Source organism: Oncorhynchus gorbuscha, linkage group LG24, assembly GCF_021184085.1.
Source record: "Oncorhynchus gorbuscha isolate QuinsamMale2020 ecotype Even-year linkage group LG24, OgorEven_v1.0, whole genome shotgun sequence".
Classification (NCBI taxonomy): Eukaryota; Metazoa; Chordata; class Actinopteri; order Salmoniformes; family Salmonidae; genus Oncorhynchus; species Oncorhynchus gorbuscha.
The window spans coordinates 52978106-52996492 of record NC_060196.1 but is presented as its reverse complement, the minus strand read 5'-3'; the positions used below and the strand labels follow the sequence as shown (position 1 = coordinate 52996492).

At 44.5% G+C, this 18387-nt stretch overlaps 1 protein-coding gene across 2 annotated transcripts in view; it reads right to left on the bottom strand.

Moving 5' to 3' along the window:
- Positions 1-18387, bottom strand: part of LOC124013087 (alpha-catulin-like) — a 114841-nt gene that overhangs the window by 18790 nt on the left and 77664 nt on the right. For both annotated transcript variants that reach the window (XM_046327239.1, XM_046327240.1), the window contains exons 5-11: positions 11246-11335; positions 10743-10913; positions 9887-10087; positions 7897-7983; positions 6935-7093; positions 6532-6624; positions 2754-2904 (exon numbers count right to left, since the gene is read on the bottom strand). In XM_046327239.1, the coding sequence (XP_046183195.1) occupies positions 2754-2904; positions 6532-6624; positions 6935-7093; positions 7897-7983; positions 9887-10087; positions 10743-10913; positions 11246-11335 (952 nt within the window). The remainder of the gene's footprint in view (positions 1-2753; positions 2905-6531; positions 6625-6934; positions 7094-7896; positions 7984-9886; positions 10088-10742; positions 10914-11245; positions 11336-18387) is intronic.

Here is an 18387-nt window from a genome sequence, read left to right as displayed (position 1 = left end):
CATACTACAGTTGATTATCTCTAACACATCCCCTATCATACTACAGTTGATTATCTCTAACACATCCTCTATCATACTACAGTTGATTATCTCTAACACATCCTCTATCATACTACAGTTGATTATCTCTAACACATCCTCTATCATACTACAGTTGATTATCTCTAACACATCCTCTATCATACTACAGTTGATTATCTCTAACACATCCCCTATCATACTACAGTTGATTATCTCTAACACATCCTCTATCATACTACAGTTGATTATCTCTAACACATCCTCTATCATACTACAGTTGATTATCTCTAACACATCCTCTATCATACTACAGTTGATTATCTCTAACACATCCTCTATCATACTTCAAATGGAGTGCAACCAATCAACTCAACAAAGTTCTTGTCTGTAGCTGAGATCTTTAAGTCCCGGTAAAGGCACAGTTCAGTAGAATTTACAGGGGTGGTCAGGGTGTGATAAACATCACGGATGTGTTTAACGGCTGATGAGGCACTGCCGTAAAAGGAGTATTACTTCACATAAAGGTTTAACTGTCTACGTCGCTTCAGCACCGCAACCCTCCACACACACTTCTCTATTTAATGGTTTCGGCAGGGGGACGTCGTCGCTCTCGTTGCATGTCATTTGGATCGTGGCCCATCAATACGAATACCGTGACACGCCACAAACGTTACGGATTATAGGAATTACGCTGCGGAGTGGGAGAGAGCGCTGTGAAACGGTTGGTATAACCCAATGTTGAGATACAGGCACATGCACACAGGCCTGTAACAGAACGGTTTGTGCCTGTGGCTCGGTGAGAGGTATCGTGCTGATGGTGCTTTAATCGCTGTGTTGTGTCAGAGAATACAAACAACCACGGTTATAGAGATTGATCTGTCTATGAATAGGATCAATACGTTTTAGACTACCACAGCGTAGACAGAGACTGAGTACAAACAACCATGGCTTGTAGAGAGACTAACTGCCCATGAAAATGATAGAGAGCAAGAGAATAGAGATCAAGAGAATAGAGAGCAAGAGCAAGAGTACAAGAGAGTGAGAGAGAGCAAGAGAATAGAGAGATTGAGACGAGAGAGAGAGAGAGCAAGAGAATAGAGAGCAAGAGAATAGAGAGCGAGAGCAAGAGTACAAGAGAGTGAGAGAGAGCAAGAGAATAGAGAGCGAGAGACGAGAGAGAGAGAGAGAGCAAGAGAATAGAGAGCAAGAGAATAGAGAGCGAGAGCAAGAGTACAAGAGAGTGAGAGAGAGCAAGAGAATAGAGAGCGAGAGAATAGAGAGCGAGAGAATAGAGAGACAGAGAGTACAAACAACCATGGCTTGTAGAGACTAACTGCCCATGAAAATGATAGAGATTAAGATAGAGAGCAAGAGAAGAGAGAGAATAGAATAGCAAGAGAGAGAATAGAGAGCAAGAGAATAGAGATCAAGAGAAGCGAGAATAGAATAGCAAGAGAGAGAATAGAATAGCAAGAGAGAGAATAGAGAGCAAGATAATAGAGATCAAGAGAAGAGAGAATAGAATAGCAAGAGAGAGAATAGAGAGCAAGAGAATAGAGATCAAGAGAATAGAATAGCAAGAGAGAGAATAGAGATCAAGAGAATATAGAGAATAGAATTGCAAGAGAGAATAGAGGGAGAGAATAGAGGGCAAGATAATATAGAGAATAGAATAGCAAGAGAGAATAGAGGGAGAGAATAGAGACCAAGACAATATAGAGAATAGAATAGCAAGAGACAGAATAGAGGGAGGGAATAGAGAGCAAGAGAATATATAGAATAGAATAGCAAGAGAGAATAGAGATAAAGAGAAAGAGAGCAAGAGGGTGTGGAGAAATCTGTGTGGTGACTAGTGAATACGGGCATTAATGTTATTTCAGTGTGGTGTCAATATAATAGTGGTGGGAGTCCATCAGATTTGACATAACTGAATGAATAATCCATTCCTTCACAGTCTTATTAACTTTTGCTATCAATAACCATGAGGGACAGAAACGTCATCCCCTTTCCAGGGGTTGGTTGTATGGTAACATCCCTTGTCTTAGTGAAATCCAATCCTAGTCTTACAGTTCCTTCAATACCACTTCCCATTCTGGCCCTCATACCATCATGGCCACCTAATCATCCCCAGTTTACAATTGGCTCATTCATCCCACTCCTCCCCCCTGTAACTATTCTCCAGGTCATTACTGTAAATGAGAATGTGTTCTCAGTCAACTTACCTGCTACGGGTAAAAAATATATATATTTAAAAAAAGACTGCCTCACCCAATCTCTCCAACACGTCCCTCCCACCAGGGGGACCGTCCCAGGCCAATAACCCCCCTTCTCGTCCCACCAGGGGGTTGGCCCCACCCCACCAACACCCCCGGCCCCTCCTCCTACCAGGGGGACTGCCCCACCCAATCCCTCCAGCACCCCCCTCCCACAAGGGGGACCAACCCAGTCCAACAACCCCCCCTCTCGCCCCACCAGGGGGACAACCCCACCAACACCCTCTCCTCCCAACAGGAGGCCTGTCCCAACCCAACCAAACTCCTCCTACCACTTATTCTCCCTCCCCTCTCCTATGACCGGGAGGCCCACCTTGGATGCCCATTACACACACACACACACACACACACACACACACACACACACACACACACACACACACACACACACACACACACACACACACACACACACACACACACACACACACACACACACACACACACACACACACACACCTCGGCGGCCCTCGAACACGTCATTGATCTCCCGGAGCAGCACACCCATGTCACAGAGCTGGGACTCCCAGGCCTCACAGAACACATCCAGGTTCTCCTTGGCAATCTTACTGGATGGGTGCAGGGCCAGCGTCTGGGCTGCAGAAATGATCTGAGAGGATGGAGGGAGCGAGAGATGGGGGAAGTAGATATGTTTTAAACTTGTATTGGAGTGGTGAAGTGTTTCGATAAGGTGCACAGTACACACCTTAAGTGGAGCTATTACAGTGTTACTCACACCAGTAGCTATCCAGACCAGTTGGTTCTTTGAGGGAAAACTAACAAAGGATCCAAGAAAATGATTAGACAGCCCCACCCCCATACAATCTCTCCAACACCCCCATTATAGAATGGAATCAGGCCTCATTCTCATAGAATGTTGAACTAGTCTATGAGCAGAGACACATGATCATTTCCTCTCAGTGTGGGGGCTGATTGTGTGAAATGGAACCAATCTTCGGCAAGCAGAGCAGGGGGCATGGAATCCGTTTTGTCTCCCAGTTTTCTAATTATGTTTGGTCTTCCAGGCCGTTGGGACAGATGCTTCATTATCTGCTGCTGGGAGTGTTGTGGAAAATGTGAAGACCCGCCCACAGTAATGTCAGACCCTGCATGACCCAGCTGTAATGACTGAGCTAATAGGTTCATAGGTCAATCAATAAGGTCACAGAGGGGGAGCCTCCGCCCAGGGAGGATTAATACTGGTGTGTGTGTGTGTGTGTGTGTGTGTGTGTGTGTGTGTGTGTGTGTGTGTGTGTGTGTGTGTGTGTGTGTGTGTGTGTGTGTGTGTGTGTGTGTGTGTGTCTTTCAATGGTAATAAAGAGACACCTGTGGGTAATTACCAATTAAATGCAACACGCCGGAGGTGATGCACTCTGACTTGTGTGCGTGTGGTTTTCTGAGTTATTTCTTCCCGTATCAGATGAAGTCATCTTAATGTCAGTTTCTGTAATAGTTGGCTGTGTTTAAATGACTGGGGGTGAAGCTATAGGGGACAAGATGGCAGAGAATGTGCTGACAAACCTTGATAATGGAGAAGTTGTACAGCTTAACAACAACATCAGGGTGGAGTTTCTTAGCACAACATGTATTGTGCTACGTTACCTGTCAGAGTGTGCTACGTTACCTGTCAGAGTGTGCTACGTTACCTGTCAGAGTGTGCTACCTTACCTGTCAGAGTGTGCTACCTTACCTGTCAGAGTGTGCTACCTTACCTGTCAGAGTGTGCTACCTTACCTGTCAGAGTGTGCTACCTTACCTGTCAGAGTGTGTTACGTTACCTGTCAGAGTGTGCTACGTTACCTGTCAGAGTGTGCTACGTTACCTGTCAGAGTGTGTTACCTTACCTGTCAGAGTGTGCTACGTTACCTGTCAGAGTGTGCTACGTTACCTGTCAGTGTGTTACCTTACCTGTCAGAGTGTGCTACCTTACCTGTCAGAGTGTGTTACCTTACCTGTCAGAGTGTGTTACCTTACCTGTCAGAGTGTGTTACCTTACCTGTCAGAGTGTGCTACCTTACCTGTCAGAGTGTGCTACCTTACCTGTCAGAGTGTGCTACCTTACCTGTCAGAGTGTGCTACCTTACCTGTCAGAGTGTGCTACGTTACCTGTCAGAGTGTGCTACGTTACCTGTCAGAGTATGTTACGTTACCTGTCAGAGTGTGTTACGTTACCTGTCAGAGTGTGCTACGTTATCTGTCAGAGTGTGCTACCTTACCTGTCAGAGTGTGCTACCTTACCTGTCAGAGTGTGCTACGTTACCTGTCAGAGTGTGTTACGTTACCTGTCAGAGTGTGTTACGTTACCCCCCAGGTGGTGAGGGTAGGCAACAACATCTCCACCCAGCTGATCCTCAACACTGGGGCCCCACAAGGGTGTGTTCTGAGCCCTCTCCTGTACTCCCCGTTTACCCACGACTGCGTGGCCACGCACGCCTCCAACTCAATCATCAAGTTTGCGGACGACACAACAGTGGTAGGCTTGAGTACCAACAACGACGAGACGGCCTACAGGGAGGAGGTGAGGGCCCTCGGTGTGTGGTGTCAGGAAAATAACCTCACACTCAACGTCAACAAAACTAAGGAGATGATTGTGGACTTCAGGAAACAGCAGAGGGAACACCCCCCTATCCACATCGATGGAACAGTAGTAAGTTTTAAGTTCCTCGGCATACACATCACAGACAAACTGAATTGGTCCAATCACACAGACAGCATCGTGAAGAAGGCGCAGCAGCGCCTTTTCAACCTCAGGAGGCTGAAGAAATTTGGCTTGTCACCAAAAGCACTCAAACTTCTACAGATGCACAATCGAGAGCATCCTGTCGGGCTGTATCACCGCCTGGTACGGCAACTGCTCCGCCCACAACCGTAAGGCTCTCCAGAGGGGTAGGGAGATCTGCACAACGCATCACCGGGGGCAAACTACTTGCCCTCCAGGACACCTACACCACCCGATGTCACAGGAAGGCCATAAAGAACATCAAGGACAACAACCACCCGAGCCACTGCCTGTTCACCCCGCTATCATCTTCTGGCGAGGTCAGTACAGGTGCATCAAAGCTGGGACCGAGAGACTGAAAAACAGCTTCTATCTCAAGGCCATCAGACAGTTAAACAGCCACCACTAACATTGAGCAGCTGCTTCAACACACTGACACAGACACTGACTCAACTCCAGCCACTTTAATAATGGGAATTGATGGGAAATTATGTAAAATATATCACTAGCCACTTTAAACAATGCTACCTAATATGTTTACATACCCTACATTATTAATCTCATATGTATACGTATATACTGTACTCTATATCATCTACTGCATCTTTATGTAATACATGTATCACGAGCCACTAACTATGCCACTTTGTTTATATACTCATCTCATAAGTATATACTGTACTCGATACCATCTACTGCATCTTGCCTATGCCGCTCTGTACCATCACTCATTCATATATCTTTATCCCCTTACACTTGTGTCTATAAGGTAGTAGTTTTGGAATTGTTAGCTAGATTACTTGTTGGTTATTACTGCATTGTTGGAATTAGAAGCACAAGCATTTTGCTACACTCGCATTAACATCTGCTAACCATGTGTATGTGACAAATAAAATTTGATTTGATTTTACCTGTCACAGGGTGGGTGGGTGGGTGGGTGGGTGGGTGGGTGTGTGTTTCATGTCACGAGGGTGTGTGTGTGTTTCCTGTCACAGGGTGGGTGCGTTTCCTGTCACAGGGTGGGTGCGTTTCCTGTCACAGGGTGGGTGCGTTTCCTGTCACAGGGTGGGTGCGTTTCCTGTCACAGGGTGGGTGCGTTTCCTGTCACAGGGTGGGTGCGTTTCCTGCCAGAGTGTCTGGGTGCGTTTCCTGCCAGAGTGTCTGGGTGCGTTTCCTGCCAGAGTGTCTGGGTGCGTTTCCTGCCAGAGTGTCTGGGTGCGTTTCCTGTCAGAGTGTCTGGGTGCGTTTCCTGTCAGAGTGTCTGGGTGCGTTTCCTGTCAGAGTGTCTGGGTGCGTTTCCTGTCAGAGTGTCTGGGTGCGTTTCCTGTCAGAGTGTCTGGGTGCGTTTCCTGTCAGAGTGTCTGGGTGCGTTTCCTGTCAGAGTGTCTGGGTGCGTTTCCTGTCAGAGTGTCTGGGTGCGTTTCCTGTCAGAGTGTCTGGGTGCGTTTCCTGTCAGAGTGTCTGGGTGCGTTTCCTGTCAGAGTGTCTGGGTGCGTTTCCTGTCAGAGTGTCTGTTACCTGGGGGACAGTGACGTGGAAGGTCTCCTCAGCGTGCATACAGGTGATCTCCAGAGGCTCTGTCCCTGAGACGTGACACAGCAGACGACACGTCTGGAACAGAATAGACAACATCAGCGTCTAACATCAATATGACTGGATATGAGCAGCAGACAGATCAAGATATATTTTCCAGATATTCAACTGGAAAATAAATACAGGTCTCCAAAGCCAGTAGCTCATATCACAAGTACCATGTCCATATACCTCAGCCATAGAGATGGATATGATGGACTTTTAACAAATGTATTAAATAGACTTTGTGGTTAAATAAAATTATATAAATTAAATTCAACAAAGGTGATTTGATCAGGGAGATTCAACAGACTTAAGTTAACCTCCCCAGCCAGCGAGCCTCGCTCACCTCCATCAGCTGTTCCTTCTGCTCGCCGAGCGTGCGGGCGTACTCTGCCACGGCCTCCAGGTTTCCCTCGCCCCCTGAGGCCTTCAAGGCCCGCAGAGGCAGGTGTTCTGCATGCAGCTTCAGCAGGTCCGCCGCCCGCCCCACCGCCACCTTATGGAGCTGGACGGCGGGAGAGGGGAAGAGGGGAGATGAAAATGGGTATACATATGTGGTATCTTTGGTACATCTGACTGCACAATGGTAATAGGAAGAGAAAACAATAGTAAAACAGAAAGAGAACAAGGAGGAGAAAGAAAGGGCGAAGGGGGAGTGCCAACGGAGGGAGGATAAGGAGAATACGTAAAAGTGGGAGAGTGCTTAGGCCATATTAAAGAGAAAGAAGAGCAAGAGATCTGAACAAATTGTGATGAGAGCAGGGTTGGGTCATTTACTATCTAAATGTAACCTGTTACAGTTACCTGTCCAATATTCTAATCAGTAACGTAACTTTTGGATTAATCAAACTCAGTAATGTAATCTGATTACTTTCAGTTACTTTCTCCTTAAGAGGCATTAGAAGAAGACAAAAAGGATCCCTCAAACGCATCTGGTGTGTCGTCATAGTGGTTTCTGACTTGTGGTCAGACTCGCTCAGGTGGGACAAACTTAGACTTGCTATTTTTTTCAATACTGAATTGAATGAGGAAAAAAAGAAAGGTGTCAATGTATTTTTTCACAAACATCCTTTTTGATTTTTAAAAGTAATCCAAAAAAAGTAATACATTTTTTCAAATGTATCTAAACTGATTACAACATTTTTGCTGGTAACATAACCGATTACAGCTACAGGTTTTTGTAATCAGATATGTAATCAGTTGCATCCCAACCCAGTTGGAGAGTACAGAAAACTCCGGACAGATCTGATCTAGGACATGCCAGACAGTGATGCATTCTAGTTAAGACCACAGGGTTACAGGACTCACCTCCCTGCGGAGTTCGTGAACACTTTGGCAGGTCTTCAGTATAGACAGCTCCATCTCCTCCGTGGCCTCTTTGGCATTGAGAGACAGCTGGGATGAGGAAAATATTCAAAGAAATAAGTGAGGGGAAAAAGATAAGAGTAGTCGTCACATAAATCATGCACATGATGACTGGTGCCTGGGAGGTGGCCTGTCTTAGCAGGAGAATAATACGAGATTACACAGCCCTGCTCGTGCCCTGTGTGTGTGTGTGTGTGTGTGTGTGCGTGTGTGTGTGTGTGTGTGTGTGTGTGTGTGTGTGTGTGTGTGTGTGTGTGTGTGTGTGTGTGTGTGTGTGTGTGTGTGTGTGTGTGTGTGTGTGTGTGTGTGTGTGTGTGTGTGTGTGAGAGGAAGAGAAAGAAAGTGTGAGTGAGTGAAAGAGAGAGATCCCTTCTGCATCACCAATATCCTGTAAAACACAAGTTTCAGACACACGTTCTAAGGGCAAGGAGACAGGTGGAAGTCACTGTAGTCAGACAGTGTCAAAACAATGTAAAAAAAAACTGTCAAGCAAGCAGAATTCACCAGGGTCCAGTTTTTCAAAAGTGTTCTATCTGGATTTCAGCTATCGGAAAGGATTAAACGCAAAGACATAGAATGAATGAATAGAATGGATGAATCATTGGACTCCCATTGTATTTCTATGCATTTAATCCTGAAATCCAGATAGAACCCTTTTGAAAAACAGGGCCCTGATGATTTGTCTCTGACCCTCTCATCACCCTCTCTGTTTCTACTGAAATAAGTGGAGAAAAACACCTCATCTCACTGCTCTGTTTCTACTGAAATAAGTGGAGGAAAACGAACAGGCCCTGGGATCTAGCTCGTGACACACGCTGTAGAAATGGGTCTCACTAGGGAGCCAATCATTCAACGTGCCGTAACTCTGATTCCATTCAATTTGTCAATGGAACTGTGGCCTCTATTTTCACACATATATACAACCTTAATGATGGGAAAAACACATTGTGTGAAAGCCACACGCTATGGAGTCCAAGGAGCCTCCTTTCAGTGAGGTGTCGAGAACAATGTGTTCTATGTAATCAATGGAGTCAAGTGAATGGCCATTCATACGATGAGGCTGACTTCAGGGCCGTATCCACAAAGCATCTCAGAGTAAGAGTCCTGATCTAGGATCTGTCCATATAATCAAAACTGATCCTAGATCAGCACTCCTACTCTGAGATGCATTGATGGGCCCAGGACTGGTTTAAGACCTATAAAGAATGAAGGAAGATAGCACTGTATAGCCATATGGGAGAGGATGGTGTGAAAAGGCTGGATATTATATTGTTCTCCTTCACATTATCTATAAACCTAGCAACAGTACACAAGGTCATGTAGCTAAGCAACAGAAAGGAAGTGAAGGAGTGTGCGTGTCTGTGGCCATCTACACACGTGAATGCAATGTGCATTTTCATGCATGCTAAATCATGACCTACTGTACCCGTGCTCTTAATCATGTAGACATTTACATTACATTTAAGTCATTTAGCAGACGCTCTTATCCAGAGCGACTTACAAATTGGTGCATTCACCTTATGACATCCAGTGGAACAACCACTTTACAATAGTGCATCTAAATATTTTAAGGGGGGAGGGGGGTGAGAAGGATTACTTTATCCTATCCTAGGTATTCCTTAAAGAGGTGGGGTTTCAGGTGTCTCCGGAAGGTGGTGATTGACTCCGCTGTCCTGGCGTCGTGAGGGAGTTTGTTCCACCATTGGGGAGCCAGAGCAGCGAACAGTTTTGACTGAGCTGAGCGGGAACTGTACTTCCTCAGTGGTAGGGAGGCGAGCAGGCCAGAGGTGGATGAACGCAGTGCCCTTATTTGGGTGTAGGGCCTGATCAGAGCCTGGACGTACGAGTTCATATCTACATGTGTGAGTACATGTATACACGCGAGTGTACAAGTATTTACATGTGTGTGTATGCCCAGTTTATGCCAACATACCGCCTCCCTCCAGGCTACGATGAGCTGGTCAGTGTCCTGGCGGGCGAGCTGGCAGAGCTGCAGGATGCTCTCTCGGTGCTCGTGGCTGGTGTAGGCCGAGTCAGTGAAGTCCTCTGTCCTCTCCACCACCGCCTCCAGCTGGTCAGACAGAGCTTGCTGGGGCAGTGAGTACAGACCCTCATGCAGACCTTCCACGTTGCACTGGGACCACAGACAGAGACACAGTAATGAATACAACAAATTATTTGTCATGCCAATAAAGTGTTTCAATTTAATTGACACAGAGTGACAGAGAATAACATTCAAAAGCTCTATGACAAGCTACTGGTAATTCAGGTTGACTAGGGATAATTTACTTATTGTAAAGAACTGGTGCAGAACACCTGGCGTGCCTCATGTTTGTATGTCCAGGCCTGTTGTCTGTGCCCAATAATGTTTGTGCCATGTTGTGTTGCTACCATGTTGTTGTCATGTGTTGCTGCCATCCTGTGTTGTTGCCATCCTGTGTTGTTGTCTTAGGTCTCTCTTTATGTAGTGCTGTGGTGTCTCTCTTGCGGTGATGTGTGTTTTGTTCTATATTTTACATTTTTAATCCCAGCCACCGTCGTCGCAGGAGGTGTTTTGCCTTTTGCTAGGCCGTCATTGTAAATAAGAATTTGTTCTTAACTGACTTGCCTAGTTAAATAAAGGCTAAATAAAATAAATATATTGTGGATAGACTACGTGAACATAAATGTTACCCAAATTACACTAGATTGTAGTTCAGGCCTAAACCATCATACTGTAGTTACTATATTAGAACTATATTACAATGTAAACATGTCATCTATAAGGAAGTCCTTCCCTGTTGTCCCACCTTGAAGTCCTTGATGCCGGTGTAAATGCTGAGGGGCAGGACCTTGGTCTCCCCGCAGGGCCGGGCGTCCGTCACGATCTCCATGACCTGCTCCAGGGCGAATCGCATGCGGTGGAAGACGGCATCTTTGTTGATACGCGCCGACTCGCAGTCCGGGTGTCTGAGACACGTCTACAGGGAGAGAGACATGGTTTTACAACTGAGGCTGCCCAATTCTGATCTTTTTACCAATCATCTCAACTCTTTTGCTAATAATTTGCAAAAGTATCAGAATTAGTCTGCTTGTGTGGCAATCCATGTTCGGAGTCAATTGTAGTAATACAGTCTCTATGCCTCACATCTACTAAACACAAAAACAATGTTTTAAATGGGAAGTTAGTTTTCTGCTTCAAAACAGCCTATGGAAATTCACGAGCACCAGGAGGACTCATTTTACCTATTCAGTAGCAAGTTTTTCCAGTCCACAGGTTTAATCTACGACATTAGCAGCAGTATGTACACACCTTGGACGCAGTGAGCAGCATCATGGTGCATTTCTCCAGCACTGCTCTGGCTGCTGCCATCCTGGCCTTCTTATTCTCATCCTTCAGGTCCTAATGGACAGAGACCAACAATGGACAGTTACAGAAGCAGTCTCATCCTTCAGGTCCTAATGGACAGAGACCAACACTGGACAGTTACAGAATCGGTCTCATCCTTCAGGTCCTAATGGACAGAGACCAACACTGGACAGTTACAGAAGCAGTCTCATCCTTCAGATCCTAATGGACAGAGACAACACTGGACAGTTACAGAAGCAGTCTCGGCTGGTTCCCAAACTTCTCTGATTTGTGAGTGTGGGCCAGTTGTGAGACACCAAATAGACAGAACCATTTTAAGCCACAACTCAGTCTTGCTAAGAAGAACTGGCTTTGACCTACCAGGGATCTGGACCAGAGCCATGATTGAAGAATAAAATAAATACATGGCTCTGGTCTGGACTAGTGGACCAATTAATGCAAGGGGTCAGTCATTTAAAAAAAAGCATCCCCCACACTTTAAATGCACACAGAGCATATCTGTACCATGTGGAAGAACCGTCAGAGTTCTCGAGCTAAGTTTAATTAAGGTTTAGTTCTCTCAGGCCATCAGCGTTATTACTCATAGATTAACCTGATGAAGCACGACTCAATGCAGTAGATATTTCAGTAACATCCACTGACTCGCTCATCTCTGTGTTTCAAAGACTAAGCATTTAGTGTGTGTTCCAGGAGGTGGAATCAACTTCTCTCCAGGCACAGAGCCATGTCTTTTATACTGATAACAAGTTCAAACAGGTGCCATTAATACAGGTAACGAGTGGAGGACAGAGGAGCCTCAAAGAAGAAGTTACAGGTCTGTGAGAGCCAGAAATCTTGCTTGTTTGTAGGTGACCAAATACTTCTTTTCCACCATAATTTGCAAATAAATTCATTAATTCATTTTTACTCATTTTGTCTGTCATAGTTGAAGTGTACCTATGATGAAAATTACAGGCCTGTCACGCCTTGGTCTTAGAATTTTGTGTTTTCGTTATTTATTTGGTCAGGCCAGGGTGTGACATAGGTTTATTTTGTGGTGTGTTTTTGTATTGGGGTTTAGTAGGTATTGGGATTGTGGTTGAGTAGGGTTGTCTAGCATAGTCTATGGCTGCCTGAGGCGGTTCTCAATCAGAGTCAGGTGATTCTCGTTGTCTCTGATTGGGAACCATATTTAGGTAGCCTGGGTTTCACTGTGTGTTTGTGGGTGATTGTTCCTTTCTCTGTGTTTGTTGTCACAAGAGAGGCTGTATAGGTTTTCACGTTCCGTTTGTTGTTTTTGTATATTTAGTTATTTCATGTATCGTACATTTTTTCATTAAAGAACATGAGTAACCACCACGCCGCATTTTGGTCCGACTCTCTTTCAACAGACGAACGCCGTTACAGAATCACCCACCACACCCGGACCAAGCAGCGGTGACAGGCAGCGACAGCAAAAGCAGCGAAAGGAGGAATGGACATGGGAAGACGTTTTGGATCACAAGGGTTGTTACACTTGGGAGGAGATACTGGCTGGAAGAGATCGCCTCCCATGGGAACAGGTGGAGGCACTTAGGAGAGCAGAGGCAGCCGGAGAGAGGAGCCGACGATACGAGGGAACACGGTTGGCAAGGAAGCCCGAAAGTCAGCCCCAAAAATGTATTGGGGGGGTGCTCAGCCAGAGCTGCCAGCCTGCATGGAGCAGCCAGACTCTTCCAGATCTGCCAGTCAGCCAGACTCTTCCAGATCTGCCAGTCAGCCAGACTCTTCCAGATCTGCCAGTCAGCCAGACTCTTCCAGACCTGCCAGTCAGCCAGGGTCTGCCGGATCCAACTACCTGCCTTAGCTTCCTCTCAGTGCCGAGCTTCCCCTCAGTGCCGAGCTTCCCCTCAGTGCCGAGCTTCCCCTCAGTGCCGAGCTTCCATGTCTCTGATCGGGAACCATATTTAGGTAGCCTGGGTTTCACTGTGTGTTTGTGGGTGAATGTTCCAATCTTTGTGTTTGCACCAGATAGGGCTGTTTCGGTTTTCATTTATTTCATTTCATTATTTTTTGTAGTTTCTGCATGTATAGTTTTTCTTCATTAAAATATCATGAATCATCATCACGCTGCATTTGGGTCCGATCCTTGTTCCACCTCTTCGTCAGAGGAGGAGATAGAAGAGAGCCGTTACAAGGCCTCTCATCTTTTTAAGTGGGAGAACTTGCACAATTGGTGGCTGACTAAATACTGCTATAATAATAATGCTGCCATAGTTACATTAGAAGCGCCCATCCAAGAAGACTCAAGGTCATTGACCACAGATAAAATTGTGTTAAATCACATTATATGTACAGTAGCTTTGATTGGACTGATCATGTCAACATCATACTTTCAAAATCTTAGCTAGCAGTCATCATCATGAATCAAGTCAACAATCTACTGGCAAATCCTTGTCATATGAAGAGAAATACCGAAGAGAAATTAGATAAAGCGTATTGGTGCTCATCAGCCATAAACATTACACAAGTTGGAAATCGAAAATTCAACAATGAGTGGTTTGGAAGGCTCTTTTCCCAGTTTAATGTGATAAACATTCAACATTGGCCATGCTGTTAATGAAGCATGATTTGTGTCGCACTCAAAGCAACCTAACTCAGGACTGCTAAAACTTGACTAAAGTGAGTTCAAGACAACTGGGAAGCTGGGAATAAACGAGCTCCGACTGGGAAAATACATTTTGAACGATCATCCAACTCGGAATTGTAAATCCAGCCTCTTTCTAGAGCTACGATCTGAAGATCAATGACATCATCATGATTCAACCTTGTTCCCCCCCCCCCAGAGTTCCCAGTTGTTTTGAAAGCACTATAACTCCAGAGAATGCCAGACTGATGACAAAATTTGCCCACGAAAGACCACTGAGCCACCTTCCTGTTCAAATGAGCACAGAACAACAGGTTGAGTCTAAAAATGTATTGTATGCTGCTGCATAAATTATGTAATATTCCAGGGAGATATGTATACTGTAGCTAAGAAAGTAATACTAAGTGTACATTGTGTAGTAAGATGTTAGTAGCCCAGGTGCTTCACCTTAATAATCTTTTTTACCCCTCTTAATTCTGCCTACTGTTCTGACTTGGTGGTGCACATTTAGCCTATAACCTGTTTTAGATAAATGTAATCATTGAACTTTGTAAGAGCCTTCATGTCTGCTTATATGTGCCTTTTATTTATCCTACAGTTCTGACTTGGCGTCCAGGGAGAACACTAAGAACGGCACATATTCTGAATTCTGTCGTTGTATATTTCAAAAGTATTAAACAAAGTTATATTGACTACGTCCATCCTAACTCACTCATTGTTTTAATCAGAATTATGGATTGCCTCTTATCAGCTTGTCGTCCCCTTATGCCATAGTTTGTTTATCTCAATTGTCATTAGAAACCACATTTAAGTTTTTTTTTAAGGCAGTAAATGAGGCTGAATTAACTGTTTCTGCCAAATAAGGCTCCGCTGATAGCCAGGTGTAGCAGTGATAAGATGTTGGGACAGCTTTATGTAGGCCCTAACAGTTTGTGGCCACCATTTGTCACCGTTATAGTGCAATTAAATGTATTGTTTAGTGTTATGGCTTTACTGGCAAGCAAAAGAGCAAAAAAATAAATAAAAATTTTGTCCCACCAAGATTTACATGCTAAAATCGCCACTGCTCACCAGACATGTCACCACCCACTGAGCATGTTTTGGATGCGTACGACAGCGTGTTTCAGTTTCCGCCAATATCCGGCAACTTCGCACAGCCATTGACAACATTGTGGACAACATTCCACAGGGAACTTTCTGGCATCATTATTTCTTGAAAACGTGCACATACAGTCGTGGCCATTTTTTTTTAATGACAAATATTACATTTTCACAGTCTGCAGCCTCAGTTTGTATGATGGCAATTTGCATATACTCCAGAATGTTATGAAGAGTGATCGGATTAATTGCAAAGTCCCCCTTTGCCATGCAAATGAAATGAATCCCCAAGAAACATTTCCACTGCATTTCAGCCCTGCCACAAAAGGACCAGCTGACATCATGTCAGTGATTCTCTTGTTAACGCAGGTGTGAGTGTTGACGAGGACAAGGCTGGAAATCACTATCAGGCTGATTGAGTTCGAATAACAGACTGGAAACTTCAAAAGGATGGTGGTGCTTGGAATCATTGTTCTTCCTCTGTCAACCATGGTTACCTGCAAGGAAACACGTGAAGTCACCATTGCTTTGCACAAAAAGGGCTTCACAGGCAAGGATATTGCTGCCAGTAAGCTTGCACCTAAATCAACCATTTATCAGATTATCAAGAACTTCAAGGAGAGTGGTTCAATTGTTGTGAAGAAGGCTTAAGGGCAACCAAGAAAGTCCAGCAAGCGCCAGGACCGTCTCCTAAAGTTGATTCAGCTGCAGGATCGGGGCACCACCAGTACAGAGCAGCAGGCAGGTGTGAGTGCATCCTCATGCACAGTGAGGCAAAGACTTTTGGAGGATGGCCTGCTGTCTAGAAGAGCAGCAAAGGTGGCACTTCTCTCCAGGAAAAACATCAGGGACAGACTGATATTCTGCAAAAGGTACAGGAATTGGACTGCTGAGGACTGGGCTAAAGTCATTTTCTCTGATGAATCCCATTTCCGATTGTTTGGGGCATCCGGAAAAAAGTTTGGATGGAGAAGACAAGGTGAGCGCTACCATTAGTCCTGTGTCATGACAACAGTAAAGCATCCCGAGACCATTCATGTGTGGGGTTGCTTCTCAGCCAAGGGAGTGGGCTCACTCACAATATTGCCTAAGAACACAGCCATGAATAAAGAATGGTACCAACCCATCCAGGAACAGTTTGGTGACCAACAATGCCTTTTCCAGCATGATGGAGCACCTTGCCATAAGGCAAAAGTGATACCTAAATGGCTCGGGGAACAAAACATCGATATTTTGGGTCCATAGCCAGGAAACTCCCCAGACCTTAATCCCATTGAGAACCTGTGGTCAATCCTCAAGAGGTGGGTGGACAAACAAAAACCCACAAATTCTGACAAACTTCAAACATTGATTATGCAAGAATGGGCTGCCATCAGTCAGGATGTGGCCCAGAAGTTAATTGACAGCATGACAGGGCAGATTGCAGAGGTCTTGAAAAAGAAGGGTCAACACTGCAAATATTGACTCTCTGCATTAACTTCATGTAATTGTCAATAAAAGCCTTTGACACGTATGAAATGCTTGTAATTATACTTCAGTATCCATAGTAACATCTGACAAAAATATCGAAAAGACACTGAAGCAGCAAACTTTGTGAAAATGTATATTTGTGTCATTCTCAAAACTTTTGGCCACGACTGTACAAAGGTGTATGTACAGCATGATGTTTTTACAACTTCATTTGGTTTGTTTGACACTCAACAGCCTGATCAACTCTATGCGAAGAACATGTGTGGCGCTGCATGAGTCAAATGGTGGTCACACCAGACTAGGACTGGTTTTCTGATTCATGCCCCTAATATTTTTTTAAGGTATCTGTGACCAACAGATGCATATCTTTATTTCCAGTCATGTGAAATTATTATTATTACATTAAGGCCTAATGAATTTACTTATATGAAATGTAACTCAGTAAAATCTATGAAATTGTTACATGTTGCGTTTTATATTTTTGTTCAGTATATATATATTCCCCTGCTCTTTACTCGGTTAGTCTCAGTAGATTTCCAGACGGAAAACAAAGTATTTGAATATTTTCATCTCTATATCATAACGATTCACTTTTCAACAGCTAGCTAGCGCAGTCTGTATCCAGAATAACAACCTATTCCCTGTGTAGTGCACAACTTTTGACCTTGTGGGCCCTGGTCAAAAGTAGTGCACTATATATGGAATAGGGTGCCAATTTGAACACGTACATAGAGACCGTGTATGACTCAAAGCAGGATTAGCAGACTCTGGCACTACAGGGAACAGAGTTCTAACTTTCTGGCATCATTATTTCTTGAAAACATATGATACAAAGATGTATGTACAGTTTTACCACTTAATTTGGCCTCCAGAGGGTTTGTTTGAAGCACATTTTGTTTTGATGACGTAATCCCTCCTTTGAGATCTGAGTCAGATTTGACCCACGCATTGGTGCTGCCGTCTGTCTAAACACACCTACACTATCCCTGCTGGTGCAGAGGACCTGGAGTGTGTGTATATGCACGTGTGTGAGGGCAGCAGGGGCTCGTCATACATACCCTGCTATCTGTGTCATCTCGTACTCTGAGTGGATGTGGAGCCAACATGGCTCACGGCACACTGTACGGTTCTCTCTCCCACACGCACAGACACTCATTTGATTCATTAAGACAGGAGCCTCTTTTTACAAGCTGGAAAGCACATGGCTTTTAGATCTTTATCGTCTCTCTCTCTCATTTTAATTCAAGGGGCTTTACTGGCATGGGAAACACATGTTTACATTGTCAAAGCAAGTGAAATGAATAAACAAAAGTGAAATAAACAATCAAAGTGAACAGTAAATATTACACTCACACAAGTTCCAAAAGAATAAAGACCTTTCAGAATGTCATGTCTACGTACAGTGTTGTAAAGATGTGCAAATAGTTCAAGTACAAAAGGGATAAAAATAGGTTGTATTGGTTGTATTTACAATGTTTGTTCTTCACTGGTGACCTTTTTCTTGTGGCAAAATGTCATACATCTGGCTGCTGTGATGGAACACTGTGGTATGGAAATGAGACTTTATTCAAATTGGATTTGTTTTTGAGTTCTTTGTGGGTCTGTGTAATCTGAGGGAAATGTGTCTCTCTAATATGGTCATACATTTGGCAGGAAGTTAGTATCCACCTCATTTTGTGGGCAGTGTGCACATAGCCTGTCATCTCTCGAGAGCCAGGGTTGCCTACGGCGGCCTCTCTCAATAGCAAGGCTATGCTCACTGAGTGTACATAGTCAAAGCTTTCTTTCATTTTGGGTCAGTCACAGTGGTCAGGTGTTCTACCACTGTGTACTCTCTGTTTAGGGCCAAATAGCATTCTAGTTTGCTCAGTTTTTTTGTTAATTCTTTCCAATGTTTCAAGTAGTAATGATC